General features: G+C 54.1%; 1 protein-coding gene across 7 annotated transcripts in view; it reads right to left on the reverse strand.

The window, feature by feature from the left end:
- The window catches only part of PLEKHM1 (pleckstrin homology and RUN domain containing M1), a 21,415-nt gene extending 5,017 nt beyond the window's left edge, over window positions 1–16,398 (reverse strand). Inside the window, exons 1-12 of one of the 7 annotated variants that reach the window (XM_015651377.2) lie at window positions 16,115–16,397; window positions 15,948–16,019; window positions 15,302–15,455; window positions 11,745–11,820; window positions 10,016–10,263; window positions 8,046–8,681; window positions 6,547–6,889; window positions 4,117–4,351; window positions 2,807–3,712; window positions 1,133–1,278; window positions 792–985; window positions 288–351 (exon numbers count right to left, since the gene is read on the reverse strand). In XM_015651377.2, coding sequence (XP_015506863.1) covers window positions 288–351; window positions 792–985; window positions 1,133–1,278; window positions 2,807–3,712; window positions 4,117–4,351; window positions 6,547–6,889; window positions 8,046–8,681; window positions 10,016–10,263; window positions 11,745–11,786 — 2,814 coding nt within the window. In that variant the 5' untranslated portion in view covers window positions 11,787–11,820; window positions 15,302–15,455; window positions 15,948–16,019; window positions 16,115–16,397. The other 6 variants (XM_015651378.2, XM_015651381.2, XM_015651382.2 and 3 more) reach the window with 6 other exon arrangements.
- Between the last annotated feature and the right edge of the window lie 317 nt (window positions 16,399–16,715).

The following is a 16,715-nucleotide window of genomic DNA, read 5'->3' on the forward strand; positions in this document are numbered from 1 at the left end:
ACCTAACCTAACCAAAACCTAACCTAACCTAACCCAGCCTGCCAGGATGGGGCTCCTGGCTTGGGAATCACTGCAAAACCCAACTGCTGGGAACCTCCTGCTGCAGGAGCAGCACATGGCATCCCCACAGACACCAGGGAGCTTTCACCTGGAAAACCCCAACTGGGCCAGGAGCAACCTGGTCTAGTGGGAGTGGAACTGGATGGCAGGGGGTGGTACGAGGTGCTCTTTAAGGTCCCTTCCAGCCCAAACCATTCTGTGATTTTGTGACCATGCACTGCTCTCACCTGCCTCAGATCAGCCACGCTGTATTTGTGGGGACACTCCAGGAGGTAATGCCTGTGATCAAGCCTGCAAAACACAGAGAGGAAGGGGGTAGATGGTCTCCACCACACCTGCAACAGCTTTGGAGCAAGGAGGAGCTGGGATGAAACAGCCTCTTGAAGTGAATCACTGCAGAGCCCATTTTCACGTTCCAAATGCTGCCACTGGAAATCATGTCACAGCATTTCAAAGGTGGGGGGGGGAAAGAAAACAAATATCTCATCTATTTTGCCAGGTGTTTCCTGTCCAGCCAGAAGCTCCTTGGCCAGGAAGGTGTTTCCTGAGTCACAGCTCATTGTGCTGACCCAGCCAACAGATGGATAACTCCTTAGAGCAGATGATATGGAGGGAAAAACCAGCCTGAGCCTTGGCAGCACCGCTCCCTGCTCCCATGGTGAGTGGGGAAAGGGACCAGGAGACCACCAGGGTGCCAAGAGAGGGGAATGTCACCCCGGGAGGGACCTCACCGCTTGCTGAGCTCCTTCAGGGCGCCGCTGCGGCACATGATGAGATAATCCCCCAGCAGCTTCAGCTGCTCCCGGCTGCGCAGGATCCGCCCCATCCTCTCCACGTGCTCGTAGAGGCTCTCATTGACCAGCTTCAGGTCGATCAGCGGCTGGTTTCGGATCTGTGTGAGGAACTTCAGGGCCTGCTTGCACACCTGGGGCACAGAGAGAGGGGACAGGTGGAGCCAAAGCAGCCCAAGAGCTCAGAGAGAGGATTGGAGTGGGCACTTCCAGCCCAGGGAACGCCCAGATGGACCTTCAGGAAGCAGATGCTGGAGCATTTCCCTGCTCCCAGGACTCACCCCTCGTTTGGTCAGATCCCAGTTGTGGATGAGGCGGGAGGGGATCACAGTCTCCTCGTCCTGGTGGCAGCTGTCACAGTAGTAGAGCCCGGAGAAGGCGCAGAGCTTGGGCCTGGCGAAGGAGAAGCCGATCTGCCGGGAGCAGCCTGCGGGAGCAGGGGGTGAGAGGGGAATGTGCTGCCCACAGCCTCTGCCCACCACTGCCAGGATGGGGGAAGAAACCTTTGGCAGCATGGAACTGAACAATTAAGTTTTGGGAAAGGCAGAGGCCACCTAAAGCACCTGTAGGATGTTCAGTGTGAGGCCTCCAGTCCCCTCCTCATGGATTTAGGCCTATGATGGTTCAACAGTTGCTGCTTCACTTTTTCTCCATAAAAGGAGGCTGAACTATCTGTGAAACCACTTTTATCCATCAAGTGGTTCAAATGTTTGGGTTTTTTTTTAGGAAAAAGGAATTCTGGCAACATCCCAGTGGTTTAGCAAAGAACCTAAATCCCACTTGCTGTCCCATCACCTCCACCAGTAGCTTTGCACTATTTTGCCTTCACTTAGCTCTTTTCTGCTGCTGTCACAGGATACCAAAACCTCTGCAAGGGATGAGATCACAATAGATTGACCCCAAACCACCTTTATTATAACAGTGGGGAACCCATCTTGGCTTCACTACCCCATCCATTACACTCTGGAATAGCTGCAGCTCATCCCCAAAAAATATTCATGTGGAGATCACGTGTTGCTTTCTGAATTAATAAGAAAACCCAGCCTTTATTGCTCATTACTCTGAGGTGGAAGGGAATACACTGGGTTTCAGGCTGGGAGGAGGGTGAAAGCAGGGCAGGCAGATCCCTAAAGAAATCCTACACAGAAAAACTGGGAATTTGTCTTTTTGGCTTGTGGCTTCCTGCTGTGGGGAGGTGGAAGATGCAGGACAAAGCCTGGAAGGGAAGGCAGAGACCAAATAGACCAGGAAAAAAAAAAAGTTACATATAAAAAAGGAGAGATATTAAAAGGAAAAACCCAACCTGCTGGAGGGTACAAGAAATATAATTGAAGCAGGAGGGAAATCTGAAATTTAATTAACTTAGCAAGGTAAAGAGCAAATTACAGCTCCTGTGGAGGTCAGTGAAGGTGCCACCAGAATCTCCTCGCGTTCTAAGAGGCGTCAGGGGAAGGGTAAATGATTGTTTTGCAAAATCAGCCCGTCACACCCATGGCAATCCCTGCTCTCGTGCTGCCTTACTGGAAAAACTGCTCCAGATTGCACTTTCCCCACAGGCTGGGGCCTCAGAAGCCCAGGAAGAGACTCCTGAGCTTCCTGATCCACCTAAGGTTGTTTCAACCCCAGTTTCCCCATCACCAAAAGCATCTTAAATGGGAGCCCAGTTGGACTGGACTGGGGTGGGGACTCAGCATGGGGGGCTCACCCTGTGGCCACAGAACACCAAAGGTGCCCCTGACTGGGGACATGAAGCCCCACCAAGGGGATCTTATGCTGGGATTCCTGGGAAAACAGAGCAGCCGTGGCTGCCCCTGGATCCCTGGGGATGTCCAAGACCAGCTTGGACAGAGCTTGGAGCACCCTGGGATAGTGGAAGGTGTCCCTGTCCATGACAGGGGGTGGGACTGGATGGGCTTTAGGGTCCTTCCAACCCAAACCACTCCATGGTTCTGTACCTGCACAGATGAAGCTCTGCGAGTCCAGGCCCTTCTCCGTGGGGATGGCCACCAGGTACTGCAGCAAGAAGCCGTTCTCCTTCACAATGTTCTTCAGGACAACTTGTGAGTGCCCATCCAAGCTGCCCCCCAGGGTCAGCGCCTCCTCAGCGCTCTCCAGGTAGGACATGAGCACCTCTCGCACCAGCTCCCGCCACGAGGCCGCCTCCTCTGCGTTCTCAGCCTGCAGCTTCAGCACAGCCTTGGAGGTGATCACCTTGAAGAAGGAGGGTCCCCCCAGGCTGGTGTCTGGAAGGATGTCCTGGATGGTCTCTATGCCGTAACTGTTGCTTAAAATTTTGTCATTGTTTCTGATTTTAAAGCACTTCAGAGTTTCTAGAGACAGGGAGAAAATAAATGGGACCCAGGTTTTGTCCACGTCCATGTACAGAACGGCCTCTTTGATCGCATCCAGCTCTGCTTCTGGAGCTGCAGTCCAGTCCAAGCTGTTCCCAGGCACGTCACTGGACTGGAGAGCACTGGAATCACCCTGGACGGGCTGGGCTTCGCCTCCATCCTCAGAATACTCCAGAGTCTCCCAGTCCTCCTCCTCCAGCTGTGGCCGGCACTTGCGCAGTGCCTCACGGATCCTGTCCAGCCAGTCCTCGGCCTCGTCCTGGGAAGGGGCTCGGAGGAAGAGCTTTTTCCCCAGGAAAACCAGCTCGAAGCGGCCGTCAGAGTGGGTGAGCGCCAGGGACTCGCAGCGCAGCAGGGAGTAGGTCTCCACACAGATCCGGTCCTCGTGGTCCAGGAAGAGCCGCAGCTCCAGCGGGGACAGCTCGCAGGAAAACTCCTTCCAAATCCCCATGGCTCCTCGGCGTTCCAGGCTGCCCAGCTTGAGCAGCCCACGGAAAGGGTTGGAGAGACCTGGGACAAGAGATGGCTCACTTTACATGAGAGAGGGGAAGCTAGTGGGGAGAGAAAAGCCATCAGGGGCTCAAAGCAAGCACCCAGAGGCATGGCAGGGGTGAGAGCCAGTGCTGGTACATGGTGAACTGACGGGACCTTGGTCTCCATCACTGTCCCCTGAGATTTGGGTGTTGAGGCTGGGAAGAAGGGGGAATAAAGGAAGGTGTCCCACAGGGTGGACACACCCTCTCCCACTAAAATGCTTCCCACCAGCGCTCAGCAATGCCTTGGGAAGCTGCTCCACTGCCTTCTGTAGCTCCCAGTGCTGCCATCAGCTCACACCAGCCAATGGCTCTCCCCAGACAGCCCATCCCCAGCTGGAGCAGCCCCCAAGCACGAGGGCAGCAGGAGGTGGCACATACCCATCTGTCTGCGGTGCACCACGCTGAAACCCTTCTGCTCCCGCTCTGGGGACATTTTGGGCTTCCCAGTGTCTGAGGATGGCACTGAGAGCCTCTCCAGGTCCAGAGCACTGACGAGCCCTGGGGCTGGCCCCTCGCTGTCCCTCTCTGGCCCAAAGCCATTGGTGTCAGCCGTGCTCCTGCTGCTCTCTCCTGGGGAAGGTCTGTAGAAATCATCTTCTGAGATCCAGCTCTTCTGTTAAAAATGAAATATTATGTATTAAGCTCATCAAAAACCCTGTGCCCCTCAGACACATCCACAGCAACCCCTCCTCAGGGGCTGTTCCTGCACAGCCCAAATCCCAGACACTGATGAGTGGATTTAATGGAAGGTGTCCCTGCTCATGGCAGGAGGTTGGGAATGAGATGAATTTTAAGGTCCCTTCCTCCCCAAACCATTCCATGACTGTCTGATTTTCTGCTGGCCATTCCCAGGTGGATGGCTCCCACACTTCCTCCAATCAGAGAATGGTCTGTGGAACTGTGTCAGCAGCTAGAAAATACTGGGATTGTATTCTGGTGGGGTAATAAAATAAAATAAAAACCAATCACTCGCCCTAAAATCATTGTGGAAGGAGAGCACATTCCCTGAAGTGACCACAGGTCCCTGGTGTTTTATTAATGGGGGTGAAATTCCAGCCCCACCATGGAAGGGCACGAGCTGGAGCAGCAGCACCAGAAAGAACAGAGATGAGGAGAAGCACAGAGATGTCCAGGGTGAAATAGAGACCTATGGCTCACAAGAGCATGCTACAGGGGCTTGGGCTGTGCAGGGCAAAAATAAGGCAGAGAAAATAGAGGAAGCCTCTGTCTGTATGTGCCAGGAGAGGATGAGATCTGTGAGCTGACAAAAATGTGGCTGTAGCTTCTCCAGGAGCTTTTCTGGATACAAGAATCCCAGAATCATTAAGGGAGAAAAGCCCTTTGAGTCCCACCTGTGCCCAATCCCCACCCTGGCAGCCAGACCGGGGCACTAGATGCCATGTCCAGGTATTTCTTGGACATCTCCAGGGATGGGGACTGCACCATCTCCTTGGGCATCCCCTTCCAATGCCAGACCACCCTTTCAGTGAAGAAATTCCTCCTGAAAGGAGCAAGGTTCTGGGACAAGGTCCCTCAGCAAACACAGGAGGAAAAACAACCCAGCTCAGGCCCTGGCACAAGGGAGCAGCATTCCTAGGCCCTTCCAGGGCTGCATCCCAACAGGAATGTCCTTTCAACTCCCCTCCTCAGCTTTCCAACAGCCCTTCATTTTGAAAAACAACCGAAGTGACAGCAGAAGGGCTGTCACCACCCTGTGGGGAGGATCACGGGTGGAGGCTCCAGGATTACTCCTGGGGCAGGAATGCAGGTTGCTCCATGAGTCATGGAGAGCAGGGGAATTTCCTGTTGACACAGTATGTTATACATAGATTAGGTCAAACTGGCTCTGGGCCACGAGGAAGCAGCGGAAACGGGATAAGCGGGAGGGAACCGAGAGGAGCAGAGAGTAAAAGGAGAAATGTTCTGGGGGGTGTGAGGTGTATCCTACCCTCAGCAGCATGGAAAGGATGGGAACCAGCAGGGGAACAATGGGAACCAGGACAGAACAGTCAGTAACAAATTAGACAGAGGACAGGGCTGTTCAAAGAGTTTCCTAAAAGCAGAAGTCAGTGGATGTGGATCAGCTCCCAGGGGCAGAGGGGAAATCCGCTGCTGCTCAAGAACAACACCCAGGAATGCCATCCCACTCTGGGAACAGATGTGCTGCAGGAGGATTTCCCCACTGGGAAATCAGTTTGTTTCCTGTCCAGTCAACCCTTTTCCCTCCTCTTACATGGGCCAGAAATGAAGAAAAGTCCCCATGAGAACCTTGACTCTGAGGTTGTTTTATCACTTGCACACAGCTGAGGGCCAGATTTGTGCAAGAGCTCACCCCTCTCTAGATATCCCCAACAAACCCAAAACTTCCTGCTGCAGCTGCTCCTGGAGAGGGATGACTGACAGGCCAGGCAGGGCTTCAAAAGCTTTGGTGCCTCTTTCACCAGGGAATACAGACTTTGATCCGGCTTCTCCTGAAGCAGCTGCACGGCCAGAGCTCCATGGGGAGGGAATCATCACTGATAACCAAGTGGGAGCAGCATGGAAGATGGGAGTTTGGAGAAATCTGTCCATGGAAGTGTCCCAGGCCAGGTTGGATGGGGATTGGAGCAACCTGGTCTAGCAGAAGGTGTTCCTGCCCAAGGCAGGGGGTGAAAATGGATGAACTTTAAGGTCCCTTCCAACCCCAACCACCCTGGGATTCCCTGATTCTAGGAAAGCAGCGCCTATTGGAGCTGTCCCCAGTTTTATTTCCCTTTACCACTGGGTACAAACCAAAGAGATGGGAAGGAAGGGAGCTGTAGCACCTACCGGACACCCCAGCAGGGGAGAGAGCAGGTGCTGGGCCGTGGGGCTGCGGACAGCCTGGCTCCCCTGGCTGCCCCCGGCCTCTGCTCGGCCCGGGCCATCCCCAGGGGCCGGAATTCCGAGCGTGCTGCCGGCACCTCCAACCCCAGGGCCGGGGGGCGCGGGGGCTCCCGTGTGAGCAGAGCTGGGGGGAGGCTCCTGGTGCGCTCCGTGGGTCAGTGCTGGGCGGGGAGGTGACACCGGGGGGGCTGGGGGAGGCCGGGGGGAGCAGCCCAGCACGCTGGGGAGCAGCCGTCCCTCCGGGGCATCCGGGCTTGGCCTGGCCTTGCTGAACTCGGACAACACCCTTGAAGTGGAAAAACGATCAGTTTGATGGCAGCTCAATAACCAAAACCCATAAACCCCCCTGTGTTGTTGCAAATTGTAACCATGGAAAAAGGGTTCGCTGTCACTGCCGGCCTCTGTGGGATGGCAGCATGGGGTGGCTGGAAAATCCCAGGGATGCCAACATCCCTGTGCCCCACAGAGCAGGGGCAGCTCCACGGCACAGAGCAGGACCCTGCCTGGGAAGGGGGCATTTCCCAATTACACCCATTAATGGGGTTTAATTTGGTGGATGGAGGGACAGCACTGGGCACTCCCCACAGCCCCAGCCCCATGTACAGCTCCTGGACATGAATCTAGCCTTGGACCATAAGCCAAATTCCAACTGTTTTCATTAATGAGCAATTAACACTGGAGCCTGGCCAGAGGATTGGCAGTTCCTGTGGTCCCACACCACTGCCAGCCCCAGAATTAAACCAGCCCAAGATTAAAACTCAAAGGAGTGTCTCCATCACGAGTTTAATCCAATCAAGGCAGGTTCTTCCAGGATCATTGGAAGATGCAAACTGATGCTGTTATAGATGGGGAAGCACAGTCTGCAGCTCCAGCTCTTCCTGAAGACTGGGAAGAGGCATCACCCCAAGGCTCGGCTCCCTCAGAGTCACACTCTAAAGGTGACAGGCAAAATATTTACAGATTACTCAGAGCTTATATAACCCTGGAAATCTTTTTGCTGGATGCTTGGCAGGAATAAATCACAAGGATGACAAACCAACAACCTCCCTCTCTGAATGATCTGCTGAGGCTGCAAATTACAACCCTTCCCTGTGACCAAACTCGTTTCTTTCCCCCTGTGGAAAGCCCTGGAGCATCCCCCAGCATACGCCAGGAAGATGTGACATTCCTGAAACCAGGGAGCAGCATTTTTCTGACATTTCTGCCCTGCTAAAGAGGACACACACACACTTCAGTGGCTGTGAGCTCATTTGCAGTGGCAGCAGGGTCTCAAAGAGCCCTGCCGAGCTGTTTGGGAAAGGGACAAAAGCTCCTTCCAGAAAGGAAAAAGAGCTTGTTAAAGGCAAACAGGGAGAAAGACCTCTTGCCTATAGAGAGAAAATAATGAGATCCCAGACAGGGTCAAAAATCCCTTTGGAGAGGAGGTGTGGGGAGAGACTCACTCCTGCAGGGACCTGTCCAGGTCCTCGGCGGTGGCCGTGCCCAGGTCGGAGTCACAGGACAGCGGCTCCTCGCCGCGCTCGGGGCTGCGGGCGCAGGGCGCTGGGGGGAGGCTGTCCGAGCCCAGGCTGGATGAGAGCTGGGATGAGCTTGTGGTGTTCAGGCTCAGCGAGGACGATGTGAGCTTGATCTTGCTGCTGGCTTTGCCGATGGGCAGGACAGGGGCTTGGATTTCGATCTCATCTGACCCCGAGGACTGGGAGATGGAGCCCAGCGACGCCTTCCTGCGGGGCTCGGAGGCCGAGGACGTGAGGGGCTCCAGCAGCTCGGACACGGGACACAGACCTGACAGGGACAGCGGGGTGATGGTCCACTCATTCAGAACTGCTGACTTGTAGGAGAGCTCGAAGGTTAAGGAAGATAAACCCTGCAAGTAGCAGAGGAGAAACTCGCACTCCTCGGCGTCCAGGAGCAGAGCTGGGGTTTGGTAGAACTCGTGCAGGCGGCTGCGGTCCCGCAGCAGCAGCTTCAGGTAACACTCCATGAGGCCGTCGTTCAGCGCCAGCCGCAGCCAGGCCCGGCAGCGCCCCACGTCCGTGTTGATAAACATCAGCTGCTCCAGCTCCGAGACAATATTTCTGGGAAAGGAGCAAAAAGAACAGAAGAGGAGGGAGAGGCTCTGTTTTGGTCCATTGTAGGGTGCAGGAGGGCCAGAGTCTTCATTAGACACTGCCCAACTTGCTCTGCTACGGAGAGTTCAGGAGCTGGGATAAAACCGGCTGTGGAAAATCTCCCTCCTTCATGGAAAGTGGTTTTCCATGGGGGGAGATGGCTCCTGAATGACCCAAATTAAACATGTTGGTAAGGACCCCAGGCAGCTCTGTGGTGCCTCTGGCTGACCCTCCTCTCTCTGAATGGAGGCATCTCCCACCCACTGCTTGCACTGGATGGGGATGCAGAGGGGAGAATTCCTGCTGTCCTTGTGTATTTGTGAGGTTTGTGCTGGCTGGATCCTCCTTGGTCAACCACGTGTCTAAATTCTCACTTTAAATTTAAAAGCAGTCAAAACACAGTGAAAACCGTTGTGGCAGTCCCAAAAAAACAACCTGGCTGGGGTTGAGCTCAAGTAATCCCAAACTCCTGAATTCAGCTGTTCTTCCCTAAAATCCAACAGCGACACCATGCTCCCTGATCCTCCCTGCTCCCAGCTCACACCTCAAAAACCACAGCAAAGATTTTGTAAGACTTCTTTTGTAATCTGTCTCTTAAGACAGAAATAAAAACCTTCAAAGGGCACAAAAATATCCCCCATAGCATGTGAAAGAGTTATTTTCATCTGCTCTTTCATAATTCAGGAGTCAGTGATGGAGCTGGATGAGGCTTTCAGAACAATTTGTGTGTGGGCTGTTATTTACCGTGTGTGAACTTGACTTTGGGAGTGCCTTAGAAAACCCCAGTAAACAGTGATCACTCAGGACAGACCTCCTCAAAGGCTGGATGGGACATGGGGAAACGGGGCCAACCAGTTCCAGCAGATCCAGGCCAGGAGTGAGCCCAGATCCTGGGCTGTGCATAAACATCCACTGCTGGGGACCAGTGTGGTCACTGGGGTTCCATTGGGCCCAGAAATCCAGCCTGGCACCCAGAAATAAATAAGAAAGGGGTGTTTCAATCCTCGACTTTTTGGGGATATTAGCTCACCCCCAGCACATGCTGAGCAGGGACGTGGGGGCTCAGCCCCTCCTGGCACTGCAGGAGCTTCACTCTGCTACCTCCATCTCCCAGGATCCTGGGCAGCCCCCCAAAACCCTGTGAGAGCATCCTTCCCTGCAGCTGAGGGGACTGAGCACACAGTTGGGGTAGAGACACATCTGTCCATCGAGCCATCCTCCTCATTCCCTGAATCTGACGGCACCAAAAGAAGGGATAAACCCGGGCGTGTGAATCCCTGTCAGCAGCAAGAGCCACTCACCGATGCGTGATGCTCTTCAGCAGGCCCCAAAAGACTGGCTGGGGAAGGGGGCTCCGAGCCCCAGATTTCTTCCCTTTCCCCCCAGTCTCTGCCTTGATGTGCTTTGCCTTCAGCCCGTGCACAAACACAGCTTCCAGGGCGCTGCACAGCGTGTTGGCATTGCCATCATCGCTGGTGACCACGGCATCCGAGCTCACGTACTGCTTCTGCAGAGCCTTGATGGCATTCACCAGCTGCTTCTTGATCAGCTGCAAGACAGCATGTGCAGGTTTGGATTATAAAAGTAAAAATATTAGGAAGGATTTAATGTAAAAGAGCTCAAAAACCAGTAAAGCTTATCCACAGTGAAGCACCATGAGACTCCTGCCTCATCCTCACCCTTTGGAGCGGCTGAACCGGTCAAGCTGGGGACTCACACTCCTGGCATCCCACTTATTTTTATAAAAATAGTAATTTATGCAATTTTAGCTGGTGTTTCAAAACTGGGTTTGCCTTTAGAGCATGTGGTGCTTCCTCTGCAGACAGGAAATGGCTTAAGGGGATGGAGAAAAAGAAACTGGTTTTTTTCAGGCACTCTCTCAGAGGAAACACGAGGATTAAGTGTGGGTGAGAAAGGAGAAACTCAGAGGAGGGAATGGATCCCCTGAGCTCGTGCAGGTCAGCCCAAGCAGCATGAGACATGTGACATGTGACACGGGGCCCGCCAGCACAAATCAAAGTCATCGACCTCACTGGCTGTGCTGGGTAAACACTCTGGACCCAAACCAGCAGGGTTTGGGAGGACATTGGGGTTCAGCTGCTGCCCTCAAACACACTCAATGGGTTCTGAAGGTGGGACATGGGAATTTTGCCTTTCAGCAGCTTTACTTCCTTTTCCACCAGTCAAAAGCAGCAAGTTTGGTGAATTTAACAATTTCACACTGGTGGAGAAGGTTTTTCCTAAAGCAGCTGGGCCTGGATATCTCAACCAATCTTATTTTAAATCAAGGTTGTGTTTCCCAGCAGGTGCTTGGAAAACACCAAAAATTCCTCCTTGAATTCCAACCAAACAATCCATGTTTCAGCACCATGCAGCATTTCCAGCAAATGCTGAATGCTCCCTGAGCAGGGCTCTGCAGATTTTGACTCCAGCCTGGGTTGGCTGCACAAACTCATATTAAATTTCTAGCCTGGGATATTTTTTTCAGCATCTAAATAAGATTCCCAGCAGCTGTAGCTCAAGGACAACAGCCAGGGGAGTGTGTCCTTTATTTGGGATGCTGTTTTCCAGCTTTTCCAGCTACCCCCCAGGTCTGCTGCTCCATGGAAGGAGCACTGAGGGCTGAGAAGAATAAAGAGTGCAGATGATTTCATCAGCCACGCATGGATTCATCCATGGGATGAAGAAAACACTTGGGTTTAACTGTTGATGTTGAACTTTGCTTGTTGAATGTGTTTAGACTCCCAAAGTTGGGTGAAGAGACCCCAGACTGGGGGGGACAACACTCCTTCATCCAGTTATCAGGGCACTTTCCCTGCTCCACATCAGGTCTTGCAAAGGCCAAGATGTGATTTAACGCCTTATTTCTTTTAATTCCCCAACCCAGACAAACCATCGAGGTTCTCTTTCCAATCCCAATATAAACCATCCTAATTCCAGCTGCCAGCACCCACAAGTCCTACCTTGTCCCCATCAGTGCCTGGAGTTGCACTGGAAGCTGTCTGGGGAGCACTGGGGGTTCTGGCTCACCTGGATGGCTTCCTTGGGGTCCTCGGGGTGGCTGGAATGCATCTCTGCTGCTCTCTGTGCTGCCTTCACATGTCACCTGTGGGACAAGGAGGGCATGGCTCAGCACCCAGAGCTTCCACCCCGCTCACCTGCCAGGGGAGGGGCTCCTGGGGCCACCCAAAAGGGATGAATCACGCCCTGAGGCATTCTGCAGGTGCTCAAGGCCAGGACACTGTGGGATCTGAGCTGGGAGTGACTGACATGGAAATGTACCGTGATTCCCAGGGACAATGCCTGGGGACACTTCCCAAGGACCAGGAGAGTTTCAGGCAAAATAGAGCACGGCCAAGAGACTAGAAGGGAGAAATGAAACCCTGTGAGGGCCCTCAGGCAGCCTCCAGGCTGGGGGAGCTGCCAGGCAGGTCTGGCCAGCAGTGTCACAGGCATGGCCAGAGACTGCTCCCCTTGTCTGTGTGTCACCTGGAATACCTAAGCCTGGAAAAGGCACCCAAAAACCAAACAGAAGTGGCATTAGGTGGTCTGGACATGAGGTGTCACCTCCCAGCAGAGCAGTTCAGTGCCTGTCACATGCCAGAGGAGTGATGCTGCCCCAAACCCAGCTGGGACAGACCCTATCAGCACAGAGCTGTCCGGAGAGACGGGAAAGAATCATGGAATGTCAGGATGGTTTGGGTTGGAATGGACCTTAAAGACCTCCCAGTGCCACTCCCTGCCATGGCAGGGACACCTCCCACTGTCCCAGGCTGCTCCAGCCCCAATGTCCAGCCTGGCCTTGGGCACTGCCAGGGATCCAGGGGCAGCCACAGCTGCTCTGGGCACCCTGTGCCAGGGCCTCACCAACCTCAAAGGAGGATTTTATTGCCAATATCCAATCTGAATCTCCATTTCTAGTTTAAACCCATTCTCCCTTGTCCTCTCACTGTCTGCCCATGTAAAGTCCCTCTCCACATTTGTAAAATCCCCTACAAGTACTGGAAGGATTCTGGTTCTCCATGAGGCAGATGAACCCCAGCATCTCCCCATGCTGGGGGGGTGCCAGAGCTGCTCTGCTGCTTTGGTGGGAGACAGAGAAAAAAGCAGTGCCTTCCTGTTATGGAAAGCCCTGTAAAATCTGATCTGGGCAGTCTGGGCAGCTCACCTGCCACTGCAGGGACAACAAGGGACCTTTGCCTTCTGACTCTTGGCTTCCTGCCCTGCTCCTCCCTTGGAGCTGTCTGCAAAATCCAGCTGTGCCTGGAGCCTCTCAGCTGTACACATGATGTCAAAAGGACACCCATGGCACAGCTGGATCCCTCTCCAGACACAGCTGGATCCCTCTCCAGACACAGCTGGATCCTTCACCAGACACAGCTGGATCCTTCACCAGACACAGCTGGATCCCTCACCAGACACAGCTGGATCCCTCACCAGACACAGCTGGATTCCCCACCAGACACAGCTGGATCCCTCACCAGACACAGCTGGATCCCTCACTAGACACAGCTGGATTCCCCACCAGACACAGCTGGATTCCCCACCAGACACAGCTGGATTTCCCACCAGACACAGCTGGATCCCTCACCAGACACAGCTGGATCCCTCTCCAGACACAGCTGGATCCCTCTCCAGACACAGCTGGATCCCTCACCAGACACAGCTGGATTCCCCACCAGACACAGCAGGGCCTGGCATGAAAAGGGGTCTGAGAGCTGCTTCAGCACCTCCTACTGCTCACAGCTTCCTCAGGACATGAGGCTGGAGAAGGAGTTCATTTATAGAATCCTGGAATGGTTTGGGTTGGAAGGGACCTTAAGGACCAGCAAGTCTCACCCCCTGCCATGGCAGGGACACTGTCCAGGCTGCTCCAAGCCCTGTCCAGCCTGGCCTTGGACACTCCCAGGGATCCAGGGGCAGCCACAGCTGCTCTGGGCACCCTGTGCCAGGGCCTCACTATCTTCACAGGGAAGAATTTCTTCCTACATTTCAATCTAACCCTCTCTGTCAGTGTGAAACCATTCCACCTTGTCCTATCAAAACATTCCCTCAAGCTGGAATCACTTGCCATCCAAACACAGGAGAGCCCAGCTGTTGGCCACAAGGCTGGATCTGCCTCCAGCAGACAACAGCCTTGGAAAGGCACTGATGTCTCAGATTTTATTTCCAACCCAACACAAAATCCCCAGAGCTTTCTCTGAGCAGAGCTGACAGCATCAACCTGCCCCTCTCCTGCCAAGCCTGGGCAGAACCATGGTTTGCTGAGAAGCTCCTACACAGCCACAGCCAGTCCTGAAAGCAGAACTGTCCAAATCAGGAGCAGTTTAAACCCAGAGTGGCCCAAATCTGCAGTGGCCCAAACCCAGAGTAGCTCAAGTCTGGAGCAGCCCAAATCCAGACATCCCAGACCTGGAACATCCCAGACCTGGAGCATCCTGTGCAGATACCACAGCAGCTGGGAGCAGTAGGACAAGAACTCCTTGGGGCCAAACCCAGGACAGACCCTCAGGGTTTCTAGGGTTACAGATGATTTCAGAGAAAACGAAACTGTTTTTGCTGTGGCTTGTCATGAGATTTCCTCTCCCCGTGTTGCAACACAGAAATGGGGGAGCACAGGAAAGTTAATCTCTGGCTCAGGGGCTGCTGGGGGGTTTGGGGGAGTGAGGGGCCCCTGAAGTGGCAGCAGTGGTTGACAACGACCACAGGGAGCCACCTGCATCTCTGCCTTCCACTCAGGAGGTTCTAGCTCCTCAGGGCTGGACCATCTCTGCCCCTTTCCCCACCACCTCCTGCTACACCCTGAGGACAAGAGGCATATTCCTCTCAAGAAAATGAAGGTGGGAGACCCAAGGACAGGAGAGTCATGGGTGGGAAATCCAAGAGTGAGACCCAAGGGTGGGAGACACGAGGAGGGGCACAGGGTGGCATTTCTCATGCCCAGGGAGGCAGCAAAGGTGTTCCAGCTCCAGGACCATCCTGGACACAGGGAAAGGGGTGACAGCACAGGTTTTTCAAAGACTTCATCTAAGTTTTACAAAGACCTAGTCTAAGTTTTACAGAGTGAGAGTTATTCCCCCAAAATACTCTCCTTTGCCATCATCACCTCTCCCAGTGCCTGCAGGAGGCGAGAGCTGAGGAGGACAACTCGCCACCTTTACCACGGGACTCTCCACTCCCACCACGACCAGTCCAACCAGTTTGTTCCAGCACCACAAATCCACACAGCACCACTTCTGTGGGACAGCATGTTCCTGAATGAGTGCAAGGAAGCAGCTCTGAGGAGGATTTCACCAAACAAAATCTTAGGTGAAACACAGGGAAATCAGAACAGCAGCCCTGGCACTGGGTCTAGAAAGACCTAGAAGGCTCTGGAGCACTTCCAGGCAGATCCTGGAAAGCCATGGCTGTTCCTCGTGATCTTGGAAGATAAGAGATGGGATGGATGTGCAAACACAGAGACAAGCACAGCTACAGCAGAGAAAACCCACCATGTTTCCCAGCAGTCACCACCCTGGCAGCTCCCTGGGTGAAACAGCGAAAGGCAAACAGGTGAGAAACAATCCCAGGCAGGGAGTCCGACCTACCCAGGAGAAGAGTCACGGTGCGAGGGCAGAGCTCCTGATTTCCCAAACTGCTGCAAACCAGCCAGATTCTTAGGGAACAGCAGGAATCAAGGCTCATGCCAGCAGAGCAGAGTGTCCCAAAGCTTGGCTCCTCAGCCTCCCAAGAAGTGACACTCTGCGAGTTATAAATAAACAGCAGGTCAGTGCTCTGGGATGGAAAACAACAGCCCACAACGCAGCGTGAGCGGTGACTCAAGGCCTGGACACAGAGCCAGTCATTTTCCAAGCACGAGTGCTGTGCCAGTCACCCTCTGCCCTGGGGCATGGGGGCTCTGGTGGCCTGGTGGGTCCAAGGGCTGCTGTGGGGACAGCCCTCTCCTCACACACAGCTCCTGCTTTGCACCCAGAGCCGAGTGCAAGTTGGGCCCAGAGAAAGCCCAGGAGCAGGAAAGCCTGGCATAGCTGGAGAACAAAACCCCTGGGAACAGCTCAGCAAGGGGTGGGACAGGACAAAGCCCCAGCAGGACCCTCATGGCCCAACTTTGGCTCCTTCCCTGTGCCCAGCCTGAGGCAGCAGTGCTGTGATTGCCACGGCAGGAGCACAGGCATGGAGCGAGGGATGGGACCATCACACCATCCTTGTCCCTATTTGTCACAGCTGACAAACCTGGTGGTGGCAGGAGAAGTGTCACCGCTGATGACCCTGTTCAGCTTCTGCCCTGTGGGGGCCCAGGAGCAGCTGGGGGAGGAAGAGCAGCCACTGACCTCCCAGCCTGAGTGGTGAGACTGTATTTCCCAAACACTCCAAACTGGGAATTTCCTTCAGCCTATTACCTACTCCTGCACCAGGCTACAATTTGCTGAAGCTGCAGGGAGAGCTGGGGTTGATTTGCTGCGGCGCTGCAGATGCTGAAGCCACCATGCATGGGCCAAGCAGGTTGTGAAAGCCCCAGCGTGTTGAGACAAGATGTTCCCAGGTTTCTATTCCCAGTTTTTGTATTGCTTTGGATTCCCAGCGCTGGAGTTTCCCCGTGGATGTTCCTGGTGCCATCCGGCTGGGTGGGCGGCTCGCATCCCTTGGCAGGGGATGGCGGTCGCTGCGAGGAGAGCAGTGAGGAAAAGCTTTTTAATCTCTGCATTTTACACAAGAATTACCCAGGGCTTGTTTGCAACTGCTCATTTTATGTGAGAAATCATGATTTATTGAGAACGTAACACATGATAGCTCAAGGGAAGCTGTAAGGATCCCACAGGTGCTGGGATCTTTGGCTGGTGGGAGGAACAGGCTGAGAGATTTGGGAGGTCAGCGCTGGTGGCAGTGAATTGAGGACCAGACACCAACCCTCAGTAGGGCCCCTTGGAAAGGCACACCTGAGCCGCTGTCCCCGCCACGGGGGACACGGAGAGGAGGAGGAATGAGAGGCCAAGGCTGCTG

This window comes from Parus major, chromosome 27 (genome assembly GCF_001522545.3).
Source record: "Parus major isolate Abel chromosome 27, Parus_major1.1, whole genome shotgun sequence".
In the NCBI taxonomy this organism is placed as follows: Eukaryota; Metazoa; Chordata; class Aves; order Passeriformes; family Paridae; genus Parus; species Parus major.